The sequence below is a fragment of the Bacillus rossius genome, chromosome 2 (genome assembly GCF_032445375.1).
Source record: "Bacillus rossius redtenbacheri isolate Brsri chromosome 2, Brsri_v3, whole genome shotgun sequence".
Taxonomy (NCBI): domain Eukaryota; kingdom Metazoa; phylum Arthropoda; class Insecta; order Phasmatodea; family Bacillidae; genus Bacillus; species Bacillus rossius.
The window spans coordinates 131,953,360-131,970,266 of NC_086331.1; the positions used below are offsets into that span (position 1 = coordinate 131,953,360).

Sequence of the window (16,907 nt, forward strand, 5' to 3'; positions counted from 1 at the left end):
AAAAATGAGCTGAAATGTAAATTTCAGAGTTAAAATTTAATTTGAACTAGAGACTTGGGCGAAAGCGAGTAGGTAAGTGGGCTGGAGACCATGCGGGGATTCTGACCATGTTTAAATGATCTATGCCGCAAGATTTTGGGTGTGGCTGCGAACGTTTACCACCCGAAAAATGGTATGAAACATTTAGTTTAACAACTTTTGAAACATTTAAAATTGCAATAAAATCTTCACTGTGTTTAATGGTGTAATAAAGTCACCTTTTTGACTCGTGAGTTTCAATGAATCGGACATAAACTTTACGTCAACTTCTACCAGCAAGATGTCAGGTAGAAACAGTTATTCCTTATAAAACCATTAAATTGTTAAAATATCTTTTAAAGAGAAATTAATATTTTATTTATTTTAAATTGTGTTAATTTGTTAGCAAATTAAGTTTATATGACTATACACATGGTGCGCAACTGGCTTTATTTAAATCGTTACGTTTGCCAGCTGTTAACTAGTAGCTAATTTTCTTTTGGCTACTATGTTTCATAATATTGTTTGTAATATTGGTATTATTTTAGTAAAATGTTACTGTAATTAAAATTTTGATGGGAGTAAGGAATGAGTGTATTTTTTCAGATACATAAAGTGGCACTTTAGGAGAACTTTATAAGTACTAACTGAAACCTAGCTGTGTTTATATGTTTCAAATTTTTGATGACTTTCAATTTTTTAGGAGAATTTTAATATTTTTTGTGATGCTTCTATGAACAGATTTACAAAATTTAGCATAAATTTACAGTTTGAAAATTTTTACACTGAAACAATTAATTTAAGGTTTTTTTTTATTAATTTATTTTTGATTTAATAACCGTATCCCTCTAGCCCGATATTGTGTAACTTTTTTTTATGTCTGCTCTTTATTTAAGTTGGTTGAAGATTCTTTAAAGAAACTAGCATTTTTTTGCTGTGAAATAAAATAGAAAATGTAAGATTCTCAACATTTTTGAAGTGCCTATCTGAAAGTAGTGAATTTGCTACAGGACGGGTACCCGGTGAGTGGTATCTACCAGAGGAACGGAGGCATCATAACAGAAAGTTGACAAAAAGGTAACAGAGCCATTGCTTAACAATTTAAATATTCCTACTTATAATTCAAATACTGTCACTAGGGCAGAAATACAAAATGATAGGCTTAAATGTTATCAATGATATTTCAAGAAAAATAAGTTGGAACACTATAATAGATAAATTTTGTCCAGAGATTAGCTTGGAAAAAATTACAACCAAATCATTATTTTTTTAAATTTATGAACAGGAAAAGTACTAAATTAGACACTTCTCAAGAGTTAAAAAACATATAGCTGGCCTTGGAATTCTTAAGTTCAGCATACTCATTAATTTCCCAGAAATAAAAAAAAATTCTGAATATCTCTGGCAATAAATTCATACAAGTTACAAAATCAAAAGGACATCCCGTTTTTCTAACAGCTCTTACACTTTCTTCACACCAACATCTGGGAACAATGACAACACTGTTTTTCCGTAGCCTGGAGGTAATTTTTCGTCTGCTACTCTGGCCGTCTGCGAGAGAAGTCGTTACCTTATTTGATTGGGCCACTCAGGACGTGTTTGTTTCCGCGCTGAGTTACTGTGATTGGTGTTTGTAACAATTGACATGAACCTGGAAGAAACTCACCCAGTCACAAAACAAAGATGAAGTTACAGTGTTTAACTTTCAGGTAGTCTGGGAATCTTTTTGCGAAATGTGCATAATTACCCCTAAGTATAACTTATTAAGTCAGTGGTAAACTTATTTTTTTAATGAAATTAACTTTACTTTGAATTAAATATGTGCTTATTTTTATAGAATAAAAAATGCATTCATAAAATTTTAATGAAAATATTATTGATACGCAAAACATTATTTTACCACCGTCTTTGATGTCTTGTGGTTTGAGGGTTTGTGTTTGTATATTTTTGCTGTAGTTGAAAAATAAAAATTAACTATGTGAACTTAGCCTATACTCTCTTCTTTCTGCTGCCTAGTATTCTGATACTGTTAGTTTTTCTACCAAATTACAATTTGCTAACCAACCTGAGTACTATTGAACACAATGTCGTTGGGCGAGAGCAGGTTAGAAGCAGAACGCTGCTCAAGTTTTAAGATGTCTGGTGCTGGTATAACTTCGAATCTCGAAGGTCTCCTCGTAGTACGATAATATTCTTCTTGTAACCTTTTCTCAGTTTCTTCCTTGGCTCTGTAAAAAAAAAAAAAATTATACGTAAACGCGGTGCGGCGGAAAAACGAGAGTCGTAATGCAACCACCAGAGGGCACAGAGGACTGTCCCGGATCTGCAGGTAGACTAAAGGAAAGTTTGGTGTCCTCTTTAAGTCCTCCAGAATAACCAATTAGTCAGTGGAGACGAGGTTCCGAGGGGGTGATGGCGGTTGGTCGTCGGAGCAGAAACAGAGTCCGGCTAGTTTTGGTAACAAAGCTCGTTTTTGTTACATATCAATGAGAGAACTGTCGTTCGCACCGTGCCAAGAAACTGTCCGATGGGGATCGGCGAGTCATGGTGACATCGCAAGCCAGAAATAGCCGCCAAGTTACCTCAAGATTAGGCACCTGAAATGCATCTGTTTAAATGTCAGCTCCAACCCTACACATCAGAGACTCCAGAAATTTTAGAAACAATTTCAGAGGAAGAATTATTAATTTTTGTATAAAACAATGCACATCTAATTCACATTCTGTTGTAATTGTGGAAATAAATACAAATATGGTAATCTATAATGGAGAGGTTTTCTTTGTATTATAGCACTAAATTTAAAACCTAAGTTCAACTTCAATTTTGTGTTAATAATCGCATACTGCTATGTATTTTTTGTTTAATTCTGAGACAGCATCCTCATCTGTTAAATATGCTAGGGTGAAGTACATTAGATTGCTAGGGCTTAAAAAAACTATAATTGACGTATATTCGACCAAGGGTGTCAGTCACTGTTATGCTGATGTTCTGAAGTCAACTGGCGTTAAAAATACTTATAAAAACTTATTTAAACATAAACTTGTGAACTATGTTCAGAAAGGTTTTGAGGTTAAGTTTTTACTGGATGGGAAGAAATACTGAAAAAGCTTCAGCACTGGTGATATTTTACCTTTCTTGTGCTTCTTTCTGCCATTGAGCAGCCACTTGCAGTCGCCGGTCCCTTCCTATGTGGCGTTCTATCAGCTTGATTAGTTCTATCCTTTGAATAGAACCCAGCAAGATCATGGAACCTGTAACAATGTTGTAGTCATTAAAACACTTTATCTATCTCAAATATAAATACGCTCATCATAGTGAGCATGATTAATAAACTTGACAAAATGTAATGGGAAAAAAAAATTACATAAATATTTTAAACTTTAATTAATCTTAGCACTGACACAGAATCGAACCAAGGACGGAATAAATAATTAAATAAGTAGGTTTTTTTATGATTCTTGGTATTTTTTCCATAATTTATAGCTTAATAATTACAGATTATCAAGATGGCAGATGTCATGGTAGTAAATTCCAATACACTTTAGCGAGTAAAAAATTAAACAATATGGCAGCAGTGCACTCTAGCAGAAGAAAAAAAATGGCGAATCCAAGATGGCCGCATTGGATTATACTAGTTGGCATAATATCTGCCTTGGTGGCAGTGGTGGGAGGTTAATCTGCTGGTAGCCTCCGTAGAGGAAGGACCCATCTTCATTTTTATTTTGCCCTTACCAGGTTTTAATCGAGAACTCCATGCTTTATTATGAGTACCTTTTTATTAAAATTTTATTAAAATTGTAATTAAATAATTTTTTATTAATTTTTTACTGATTTTTCTCATAATAATTACAGATTTTCAATATTTCGGACATGAAACCATAATTTCAAGATGGCAGAAATTTTTAGAAAACAAAATTGAATTAAAAATATCGGAAATTTGGCAGAATTATAAAATGGCAGAATGTTTCAGCAAACAAAATTAACTGAATTCAAAATGGTGGAAAGTTCTATAAAACAAAATGACTGAATCAAAGATGGCGGAAAGTTCTATAAAACAACATGGCTGAATCCAAGATGGCGATCGGCACCCGGCTCCCGAGCCTCGAGCCATTGCCCCAGGATGAACTATACTTTTCTACTCCTATGTAGCTACTGTCTTCATGGAAACAATTATTATCTATCTCCAAGATGGGCAGGGCCGGAACTAGGAGATTCGTTAGGGGGGGCAAAGCTTAATTTGCCGCCCCCTCCTTACCAACATTATAAAATACCCTTTTTCGTTGGAAGTGGTGGTTGAAATGATACCATTCACTTATACATAATTGAGAACTTTTATTTATCAAGTACACTAATTGGAAAACTAATACAATTACATTTTTTATTATAATGAAGTAGACTGTTATCAAACTATTGTTTATTGTTTGCACAACAGTGAAAATTAATGTCTTACCAATAAGTTTATTAAGTACTAAAATTACATAAGGAACATGTGATTCTGAATTAAATATAATATTGTATTGATAACCATACAAAGAAATTCAATTCAAAATTTAATTTTTCGAGCATGATTAGCTGCAAAAGTGTTAATAATATCATCAAAATTGATCAAATTGTGTTCAAAAGATATAATACTTAGATTTGTTAATCTCTGCTGGCCCATCGTGCATCTCAAATAGCTTTTAATAAGTTTAAGTTTACTAAAACTTCTTTCACCTGACGCAATTTTAACTGGAAGGGTGAGAAACATTCTCAGAGCAGTAGTAATGTTAGGATGTGCCTCCTCCAGTTTATTTTTGTAGATAAGGCTCAACATTGTTGATACTGTAGCATCTTTTAATTCATAGTCTACTGTTAATGCATGGTGCTTAAAACTTTCAATTTCAAATACGAATTCTTCTTCGTTAAGATCAGCACTGTGTTTCCTAATTCTATTGCTTTGACATTTAAATCTTCTACTTCCATTATATGAATTTGAACACCACTTAAAAATTCAAACTTATTGGTTATTGTTTATGTTCTCCAAAGCCTTAAACCTGTTACTCAGTTCCATAATTAATCTGTCAATGACTTCCAACATTACTTGATGTAAGTTTTTTGGACATACGCCATTGCTAAGCACTTTTTCTGTAGAAAAAAACTAAAAACTAAAATAAATAAATAAATAATTAAAAATACCAAAAGACAAAAAGCACAAATTAAGCAAAAAATTGCTGTCGTCAACAGAATATAAACACCACAAAATATTCCGTAACAGGAATATGGTCAACAAACAAAGAAAAACAAAGAAAAATGTACTAAGAGAACGAAAAAAAAACCACAAATGATGACGACACAAAAATATTGAACCCAAAAAAAATTCAGCACAACAGTTGAAACGAGACAATAACACGACAAAACGAAAAGACTAAACAAACACAATAGTTTTTCCAAAACAGAAACAAGCGACGTTTCGGGAACTGCTATCTGCTCCCGTCCTCAGGCAGAGACGCACATGGTACGAAAACACAGATGCGACTGAGTAGGGGCTGGAAAAATGAGGGTATTTATCAGAGAAAGGGCTACATCTTGCTCAGCCAAGTGATCACCCGCGCAACGGGTCCTTGAGATGCCAGCTCTCATCGCAGTGGTTTTACTCACTCCAGACCACGAATTATGGTAATACTTGTTTCTTAGAGTGAAGTAATGCATTTGAAGTACGAATATATTTACAAATTATGCATAATCAAGTTAAATAGAATTTCTTAATTTCTTGGCTAACTTATTGGTTGCGATATGCACACTTTCAAAACTTTTTTTAATGACTAGTTTCATTTTGTTTTAGTGAACCACTTTTCATATTTTGCCGCCCCCTGATATTTGCAGCCCGGGGCACATGCCCCCCATGCCCCCCCTTAGTTCCGGCCCTGAAGATGGGAAAGGAAAATGTTTACCTGTGAAATTGCTGCTTCATATCAGAAGCTTGATTAAGACATCTTACAGTGACACAAAATAAAACAAAATATTATTTAGTTTTCCATCCACAAATCTTAGTGAACCTCATCAACAGGCAGGCAACTAGGTGCACCATCTAGAGCATTGTTCAACACGTTAACAAGATGTCAATTTGGAATAAGCAAAGCTCCTTCTTAGACATGCATCTCCTGGATGAGACAAACAAAAATATGACATCATATTTTTCATTATCATTGCATATATTTCTTTAAAGAAATAATATGTGCGCGTCTATATTTTTGTACTGCAGCTTTAACACATAATTTTGCTAGATCTTTAGATTGTGTGGTTAAATTTTAAATTTTACTTAATCTAAACTCAATCGATGGAAGGGCATGTAAATTTTCTCAAATTGTGTTCTTTTATTAATAAAATTATCCTTCCCTCCTACCAAACCAAATTTGCTAACTTTTAAAGATAACCAAATTTTCTGCAGTGCATCAACATATACTTATTTTGTTAGTTTCAGTTTTAAGCAGCTATTTATATATTTTGTTCTTATTTCAAACTTTTATTTAGGTAGGAAACACACAACATCGTCTGATTGTTTTATTTGTTGGTAGCCTTTTGTTTAAAACACTTATGTTTTTACCACTCGATTAAAGAAAATACATACAGGACGAGCAACGATTTTGATGAAAAGCAAACATTGACAAAATGTAAAGAAGCAACGTTCAGCATAAAAAAGTGTGACACGATTGTCATGCATTGCTGAAGAACATGCTGGAGACTATGGGAAGCTAGATCTTAAGATGCTCCTTAACATAATAAATAGTTACTTACGAATCTTGATGTTAAGTTATAAAATGATAAAGTGGTTCATAAATGATTGAGCACTTACAGATCAACCCTAAACCAGATTACTGATAAAAATTGTGTACTAGAATATTTTAACACACTACTTGGGATAAACAATAAGAAGCTAGAAGCATACTGAGTAAAGTTATTTCTATGATTTGACTTCACAAGAACTGCCACTGTTAAGATTGTTACAATTTAATTTAGTTTTTTAAAAATTAATAATACATTCACTAGGAGAAAAATAACATATCGATGCTTACAGCAATTCCCCAAGTTCACGTATCCATGCATAAACGTCACTATACACACTGTAATATAAATTTGTACGTTTATTAATTGTTACACAATGGTAGGAAAGATAAAATTAAGAAATTGAAAAAGTGAATGGTTAATTATTATATTGTATGCATATAACTAAAGGTAAATTGGCATAGCCATTAAAGTTACCATCTACTAACTGTGAAATAAAAAAGTTATAATTTTTACCTGGACTGTCCACCAATGGAAAACCTCGTAAATTGCGGTTTTCCTTAAGCACATCTCTCAGTTGGCCATACGTCATTCCATGCCAAATGAACTTGATATCTCGCAGCATAAAGTCTTCTACGTATACGTTATAGATACCTGAAAATAATATTGTCAAACATATAGCTCCATCCTTCTGACACTCCCGTCTCTAAAATATAAAATCAATAAAACATTTCAGTTTGGTTCACATTTGTCGCATATTCTTACAACTCATTCATTTATCCGTTGTCCAAAGGAGCATGAACGCTGCTGTATAGGACTTTGAAATACATACATAAATATAAAAATATAAGGTAAATTTACATATACACATTTTAAGCTAAATGTTATGGTAAAATAAATTTTAAATACCTTATTATTTAAATGTCATGCTATAAATTTACACAGCTTATATATTTTGTATAGCCTATATAGAAATGGTATTTATTATTACAAAAATTAAAATATTTTATAATCAATTAAAATTACTTTAAAAATCAAACCAAGATATCTTTAGCGTAAATATGTAGTGTGATAATTTGAATGAGACAGTATGATTTAAAGTAATATTCTTTGGTAATTTATGAAATAATAAAAAACAAACTATTTGTTTAGTTAGGTTTCTTACATGTAAAACTGTCAGAAAAACTGAACATTGGACTACATCCAATAATAACGAGGTGTTGAAACGTTTTGGGCACAAACTCTGCTACAAACAGCTACATAGGTTTGAAACTTTGAAATTGTGATGCTAAAATGTTCCAAATTTCGAATAATGTAGGTATCTAGATAACTCATGTTTTATTTTCAAAAGAAATTTAATTTATTTCGTCAAACGGTAAACAAATTTCCAACATTAGTTAAAAGTTAATTATCTCTTAAAATTTTCAGTAAGACCTAAGGCAGCATATATTTAATGTTAAATAATGAACATTCCCCTTGACTTGACATTACAGCATGATCTCTATTTTGTGTTTCTGGATGAGGTAGATGAAACATTAAGACAATAAAATGTAATTATTTACCAGATGGCCGAAAGATTAAAATTATATTTCAACTTGTGTTCATTTGACTTGGGAACATATTTGTAGCTGATGGATCTTTTTATTTGGGTTCTTATCGCAAATATTTCATCACCAACTCCAACTCGAACTCTCACATCCTTTTTTTCACCAAAAGGTGATTATTTACGATTTCTAATAAAGCGTGATTACTATAAAAGTTATGGATACATTTGAAAAATTATAATTATAAAATGTAGCCTAGTTATATATTAAAACATAAACAGGGTTTCCAAGTTCACGAGAAACAATGCTTTTCAGTTTAGAATGTTTGTTTGCTGGAGCAGATATAAATGTGTAGCTAATCATTAAAAAAAAATCAAACTAACAATGTGAAAACAGTATCAGAAAGGAAGATAAGCTTTGCGACGTAATGAGCGCTAAGTCAATCGTAGAAAATATGACGACAGTACTTGCCTGAGCTTGAAGGTAAGAGGTCGGGCAAGTATGGCAACTTCTTGATGAGTATGATACTGTCGTAAATTGATGGCTGTAGAAGAGCTGCCACAGCATTGGATATCAGAACTGCGATCTGAACACAAACAGCATGACAAAAAAATACTATAAATTAGGCACGTCAAATAAAGTTGCAGTGCAAATGAATGTTCCTTTCCACAAACACACTGTAATGTGCCCGTTTCCATAATTTTATTTTATTTTTTATTATTGTATAAGATATAAATTGATTCATACTACATTTTCAGTTAGATGTAAAAAGTTAAATGTAACAATTTGAACCATGCAGTGCGGGGCGTAAAGAACTCCGTTGTCACGGGGTTTCCTATTGGCCTGGGGGCGGTGGCTGACCCCGCCTAACGGTCCCAAGGGTTGACTGACCCGGTCTCTTTCTTCGGTTCCGGCCAATAGGGAATCAGCATCCAAGGCCAACTCTCTGTTAACTTTTGAAAGTATTTCTTTAATAAATTGAAAATTGTAAAATCTCAACCAGCTAAGATTATGTTAAAGGACACCAATGTAAAGTATGCAAAAATTCAATAAGATCCTAATAAATAGAGTCCCGTAAAAATGGTTTTATTTTTCCTTAAATTTCGTTTTGAAAAAATCAAATTCCGGTTTTATTTCGCTGTTTTGGTTTTTCATGTTTACTTTAACTTTTGAGAATGGTTTTATGACCTACAAGTTTTGCTTGGCTAAATAATAGTGGCACGGCGTATACTCGTATACTGCACTCTAAAGTCAACACTATTGGCAAATAAAAATTGTAGGCTTGAAACAGCTCGGCACGGCCCGGTGCCGCCTAGCGCGCTGCCTCGGCACGGCCCGGTGTCGCCTAGCGCGCTGCCTCGGCACGGCCCGGTGTCGCCTAGCGCGCTGCCTCGGCACGGCATGTCTCAACTTAGTATTCTTTTAATATTTCTTGCTGCTGTTCTTTGTCCCGTTGACGCCGTATTCACTTGCTCTGCGGTCGTATTGCATTTGCTGAGAAGTGTAGTTACGGCAGTTAAAGGTCACTGATTTTGCTTATCAATCGGCGTAGTGCCATGTGTTCATGTTTACGAGTAGTAGAGGTGTAAAAGTAACGAAAAAAAGTGTACCCGTATGTATTCGTTACTATAACAATTAGTACTCGTTACTATCGTGTCGCTACGTTACTCGTTACTTCTGATACCGCATAACATGCAATGTTATGTTGCAGCAACGAATCGAGTCGTAATGCGTACGCGTACAGTATGACGTCACGTAAATAATAATAAATAGAATATAAACAATTAACAATATTTGATAATTAACAGTTTTTGTTAACCAAGAAACAATTAAATCTCATTAGAGCGGTTTTATTATATTATCTCTTTTAAGATAAAAACAACAAAAAACGTGAAAATACGCGATAATAAATAACAAAAACATACATATTTCTAATTTGTAAAAAATACTTTCTTATAAACAGTAAAAAACTTGGACGACAAATTTCCATATTATACTTAATAAACAAACATCGTTCTCTGTAACGTAAATTCATCGAATATGCGCGCGCATGCGTAAAACATACGAAAAATGCGAGTAACGAAATCCAGCCGTGTGTAACGTTTCGTTACTCGATACTAGATGGCGCACCCGTTACTCAGTCAGTACCGAATACATACGGTTTGCTACACCTACAGCTCTAAGGCCTGTTCCACAATGACACGGAAACGGAACAGACGGAAACGGAGACGAAAACGGAGTATTGTTCCGTTCCGTCCGAATTTTTCTCGTTCTACAATACACGGACCCGTAAGAAATCTTAGCCAATAAGAAAGAGCGAGCGTGACGTAACTGAAAACTACGAGTATCAAGTGAGCTACCTGTTAAATCGAAATGTATGGTTGTTAACTTGGTAATGTAGTAAGTCAATTTTTTTTTATTTATTTATTTATTTATTTATTTTTTGCGTTTTGGCGGTGGTAAAGTAGTCCTCCTCCGTCTTCTCATATAGAGCAGGTATATCTTTAACCATGAAAATTAAATGTTCATCAAAATTTGTCATGATGAAACCCACGTGCACAATTCAAATTTCAAAACAAATCTTGTTTTGTTGTTCACGCAAAAAAAAGTAGTCGAAAATACGGAAACCAACATTAGTCAAAACTAATATCTTAATTAACATGAACGCGCAACTGTAGCTTGACAACTGCAGTGAATAAATAACGTGCTCCTATTGGTCTAACGGAGTAACGTAAACGGAAGACTTCAGCACTGCTGAGCAGGTCCGTGCGGGTCCGTCTCCGTTTGCGTGCTATTGTAGAGGCTCTGTTCCGTTAAATCCGTCTTCGTTTCCGTGTTCCGTCTCCGTTTCCGTGTCATTGTGGAACGGGCCTAACGAGTAGGTTGTCAAGCCAGTCAAACGTAGTTGAAAGCATGAGGTTGTTAACTGTTCAACATGAAAGGAAGAATTAAAATTTTATATTTCTCTACAAGATTAATGTGTAAATACAGCGGGTTGAAAATCATGGCAGCTATATTGTGTTGAAAACATCGCCGGTATTTTTTATTAACTTTGTGTTGATGCTCAGGTACATTTTTCTCTTTTTAATTAGTTTATGATTGCAATTACTGCTTTCGTTTCAAATTGTAATGATTACGTGACGGGAATACTGTAAATCATTATTTACTTTCATTACTACAAAGCGGCCATGTTGAAACTTAGAAAAATGGCGATGTGCCGTCAACGTCGTGTTTACTTGTTTTTCGCGATGTCTTGCATGGGTGGTCTATTCATTATTATCAGTTTTATTTCTCGATGCTGTGCGATTTCGGTGTTTTGTCGCGAATTAAGGTAAATTGCGGTGTTATTTCGCGATATCGCGATTCGCGAAATTTCCGTGTCTCTACTAATAAAGCTCTGCCCACTATCACGTAATCTGGCTACAGGGGCGGGGCCTAGGGTAGGCCATGAGCTCTGGTTGGTGGACCGGGAGAGGGCCGGGGGCACAGAAGGCCTCCACGAGAGACAAGGGAGTCTGAATACCGCCTCGAAGGCGAGGAGACGAGTCCGGCCTTCGAAGGGTCACGGCACTGTTTAACATTGGATTCATTTTCTGGGGCCTGAAGCGTACAAGCCAGCCTCAAGGTATTTTATTAGTCTTTCTAGGAAACTAATTAGCCAAATTACGTGATCGGCCATTTAAATCACTATAAGTATTTTATTCAACTAAACCCCACAACCATCCTCGTGTTCACCCAGTAGCAGCCGGAGCAAACGACAACAGGCGGAGTTCGTCGATAAGGGCGGGTTACAACACCATTTACTCATCTAATATATAAAATTTTTTATGACTTAGATTAACTGAAATTTGTGAATCCTACAAAACATGTGAATATGGTTACTTCGTGTTGGCGACTTGGCTGCGAGTCACGCCTACGTCTGCGTGAACTTCTGTGGGTTCCCGGTAGCCATGATTGCTCGTGTGGCGAGGGTCATGGGTTCATCCCCACTCCTCCCGCCTGCACCAGCTCAATTAACAAGCGCCTGTGCACAATATACAGGCTGTCCACAAGAATGTCCCAATTTTAATGGTTATTATAACAGTTTAATACAGACTATTTACAACAAATAATACATCAATTTGAAGGTAATCTAACCTATTTTTTTCTTACAAATGTTCAATATGTCAGCACTTGTAGTTATACGGCACACATCCAACCTAAAGTCCAATTCTTCCCACACTTTGGTTAACACGTCTGGAGTAATGGAAGCAATAGCCTCTTCAATTCTGTGTCTCAACTCTGGCAAATAATTAGGTAGCGGCGGAACGTAGACACGAAGACGTTATGTCAAGTGAACGTGGAGGCCGGCGAAAAAGAGCTGTCGTCTCGACCATTACAACCAGTCCAACGGTCAGGGACTTCGACGTCCAACCACTCTCGTACAAAGAGATTCCAACAGGGAGGGGATTCATCCTGTTGCCAAATAAAGTTTATAGGTTCATCCTCTAGTAATTAGGAAAATAGCCATTGTTTCAACATATCCAGATAAGCCACCCTTGTTACTGTAGCTTCAGCGAAACAAAATGGTCCATACACTTGAAGTCGGGTCACAGTGCAGAAAACGTTTAATTTTGGGGAATCGCTTTGGTGCTCTATAAGTTCATGAGGATAATATGACCTCCAGATACACACGTTGAACTGAAATTACAGATTCACTCTTAGCAAATTGCAGAACACAAAACGCTTTACGCCCAGGAGTCGCCATTTTGCGCAGGTGGCGCTGCGAGCGAGAGAACAAAGCAGTACTAGCCATGCGCTTATCTAAAACGGTTTATTAAAATTCATAACTGAAACATTATTTTATGGACATACTGTACAATCGCGAGACATAAACCAAACCCTTTACGTGAAATGCACTACTGCGTGTTGAAATGTTAATTTTTTTTATAAATTTATAACTCTTTTCACACAACAATATCCAGAACCTATGTTGGATGATAACTTGATAACTATCAGATTTTCTGATGCCACACAGAATTTTTCCAATATTCAACTCTGTAGGATCTTGTGAAATATAAAAATGTTCCTTGCAACATAAAATTACATGAAAACCCAGCTGCATGGATTTTATATATATTTATAAATGGTAAAACTCACCATAATAGGAATTATGTGGGTTATCTGACCGGTCATCTCAAACACTATGACAGAAACAGAAATTGTGTGTGTGACTGCTCCAGAAAAAGCACACGCACCCACAGTCGCATATCCTCCTAGAAAAATAAGAAAATAAAACACACATACATTAATTTAATAAAGGGTCTTAGATTTGGTATTATTATTAAGCCTAACATAAGTTTTTGGTTTTCTATGATGTTTAAGAGATAGGCTTTACATTGGCAAATTTCAAGCTTAAATATGAAAAAAAAAAAAACACTGCATAAAAAAAAACTTCTAAGAATTTATTTAAAATGTAGTCAAAACTTATACAAATAAGCCTATAAATTAAAAAAATAAATGGTATACCTAGATTTTATTTAATCTCTTAACAGTTACTTATTTTGACACAAGCTAAAAAAAAGGAGCTGAAACTTAGCTTGTAGCATTAACATTACAATTTGATAGAACTATTTAATAAATAGTTAAGCTAAAACACCATGAGTCTTAATAATATTTATCTGAACCATGTTATGTTAACAGTTGCTTCTGGTAGGGCATGTTACCATAAAACTGGTTTAGAAACATAACATAAAATGTAGGTATGTAAAATCAAAATACTCAATTCTATTAAATGATACTGAGAAAGAAAACATTAATAAATTTTAAAGTTAATATTATTGTTTCCTTGGCAATTAAGTATTAAAATTAAATTTTCAGCATTATAAAGACCACTTAGACAATCATTAAACAAGTTGTGTGTACTTACACACTGTTATAAAGCTGTGATATTCTCACAAAAATACAGCATGTCCATAAAAGAATGTCCCAGTTATAAATTTTTATAGTATAAACTGTAAGCAGTGTAGAGTTTTGGTTCAAAGACAAAACAAAAGAGTAACTCAAACAGTTTTAGATAAGCACATTTGGGAATACTGCTTTGTTGTTTTCTCGCTTGCAGTGCCACCTACACAAAATGGTGACTTCTGAGCATAAAGTATTTGTGTTCTGCAATTTGCTAGGAGTGAATATGTAATTTCAGCCCTCCCCGTTGGAATCTCTTTGCACGAGTGGTTGAACGTCGAAGTCCCTGACCGGTGGATTGGTCGTAATGGTCGAGACGACAGAGCTCTTTTTCGCTGGCCTCCACGTTCACCTGACGTAACGCCATGCGATTGGGGCTCTATAAAAGATTGTGTCTACCTTCCGACACTGCCTAATGAGACACATAATTGAAGAGGTTATTGCTACCATTACTCCGAACTTGTTAACCAAAGTGTGGGAAGAATTTGACTTGAGGTCGGATGTGTGCCGTATAACTAAAAGTACTGACATATTGAACATTTCTAAGAAAAACTAGTTTAGATTACCTTCAAATTGATGTTTTTGTTGTAAACAGCCTAAAATTAAACTCTTATAATATACCACTGAAACTGGGAGATTTATTAGTGTGCTAAATGGTCTAGTGGTTGAGATGCTAGACTGCCAAACATTATGTCGGATGTTCAAAACACTGCTTAATCACTCAGATTTTTAGAACAGTTTACTTGAACAATTAAAGGTGATAAAATTAAAATTCAGAAATTCACTTTAAAGTACAAATTTTTCTTTGACAGCTATAAGCTATAAAAATAAACACGGTGCCTTTTTTTAATGCAGAGGTGATGGAAGTCTCAGAGCACGGTGATTCTCTTGTGGTTTACTAATTACTGCCATAGTGTGGAGTTGAGGTGACAACACAAATCCGTAATCCGGGGAAGTGAAAATTCCCTGACATGGCCAGGAATTGAACCAGGAACCACCAAACACTAGCCAGAAGCTCCAACCACTCAGCTAACAAGTTGGCTAGAGCTTTGATATGTGATGATAAACATCAGTGGAAACAAGAAATGGATGCATTTTATGTGCATTTCAATGTTATGTTCTCAGCCCAACTACCCAGAGCTGTTAAACATGTAAGTACATATATCACATGTTACATTTGACAATATGCCAATAAACTATCAAGATCCAGAGTTGTTAGTTTTAAAATTAAAAAACTATTTTATCAATACACAAAAAAAAAAGTATTATTTTGGAAATATTAAATGCTGGTGAACTAACATGGCTTAGTTAGGATTTATAAAAACAATTGCAAAGATATACATAATTTTTAATTGTGTACGTCCATAAGAAAATATAATGTAGACAACTTGCAGAAACAAAATGTGATGACGCAATGATAATCTCCGAGTTACATGACATATTAAAAATGAAAATACATTTTTTAAAAAGTGCACTGCATGTACTTAAAACTTTTACAGACTTATTTATGATTAATAAATTAATACTGTTTCGATGACGAAGCAGAAGTGTGAATACCTGGTATGATGGGATTTATAGATCCTCCGTAACTGACGCCACTTGGGAACAAGATACTCATCACTTCTCCCATAATGCGCCCTAAAGCTGCTCCAACTTTGAACACTGGAATAAAACTTCCTGATGGTACTGGGATTGTTGATCCAATCACGGAGAATACAAACTGAAAACATTTTCAAATTATGGTACAATGTTTTATCATCTTAATCACACATTTATGTACACCGAAATAATAAGAAATTATAATACCCCTTCAGAATAAAAACCATCATTATTATCTGCATGATTGTTTTTCGATACATTTCATGGATTAGAAACTTAAAAGTTATAGCTACCAGTTAGTGCTGCGTATACATAGCCATTCCCATTGCACTCAAATTAAACATTTGGTGTTAGATGTAAGTACACCAACTTCTTGTAAGGAGACCCAAAAAATGACGTACATCCTGGTTCTATGACCAGAAACTAAAAAACAGTTTAATAAATTTATTAAGGTCGTAAAAATTGAAACACAAAAATGTTCAAACATCCTAACGTTCTTTAATAGTTCTGAATAAATAATTTTCATAACATTACCCAAAAGTACAAGAGTTACAAGCTATATATTAAAATTCAAAATGAATATTTAATAATCTGTAGGATTCCAGTTAACAAATAAATTACATACCAACGTACGTTTGTTACCACTCACCACCTCCGGCTAGTTCAAATTTGGAGATGAGTGGAACATACAGGTTGCAGGTCATGAAGAAAGAAGAAATTTATACGCAAAGTTCGATGTATTACCTGTTGTATTCATTTATGTAAAAATCACAGTATATTTCGCACAACAGACAACACAAAGAAAACTAACTGTAAATAAAAAAAAAATACACGGAGCCATTGCCCGGCCACAGCCTGCTCGGCCCGCCGCCCGAACAACGACCGCTCGGTCCGGTGCTCGGACAATGACTGCTCGGCCCGGTGATCGGACAATGACTACTCGGTCCGGTGATCGGACAATGACTACTCGGCCTGGTGCTCGGACAATGACTGCTCGGCCCGGTGCTCGGACAATGACTGCTCGGCCCGGTGATCGGACAA

The 16,907-nt window shown here is 34.9% G+C and overlaps 1 protein-coding gene across 5 annotated transcripts in view; it reads right to left on the reverse strand.

Annotated features, from left to right (window-relative positions):
- The window catches only part of LOC134529848 (chloride channel protein 2), a 207,082-nt gene that overhangs the window by 14,174 nt on the left and 176,001 nt on the right, over positions 1–16,907 (reverse strand). For all 5 annotated transcript variants that reach the window (XM_063364358.1, XM_063364357.1, XM_063364355.1 and 2 more), the window contains 6 exons: positions 15,825–15,987; positions 13,464–13,579; positions 8,796–8,910; positions 7,297–7,434; positions 3,149–3,269; positions 2,084–2,246 (listed from right to left, as the gene is read on the reverse strand). In XM_063364358.1, coding sequence (XP_063220428.1) covers positions 2,084–2,246; positions 3,149–3,269; positions 7,297–7,434; positions 8,796–8,910; positions 13,464–13,579; positions 15,825–15,987 — 816 coding nt within the window. The remainder of the gene's footprint in view (positions 1–2,083; positions 2,247–3,148; positions 3,270–7,296; positions 7,435–8,795; positions 8,911–13,463; positions 13,580–15,824; positions 15,988–16,907) is intronic.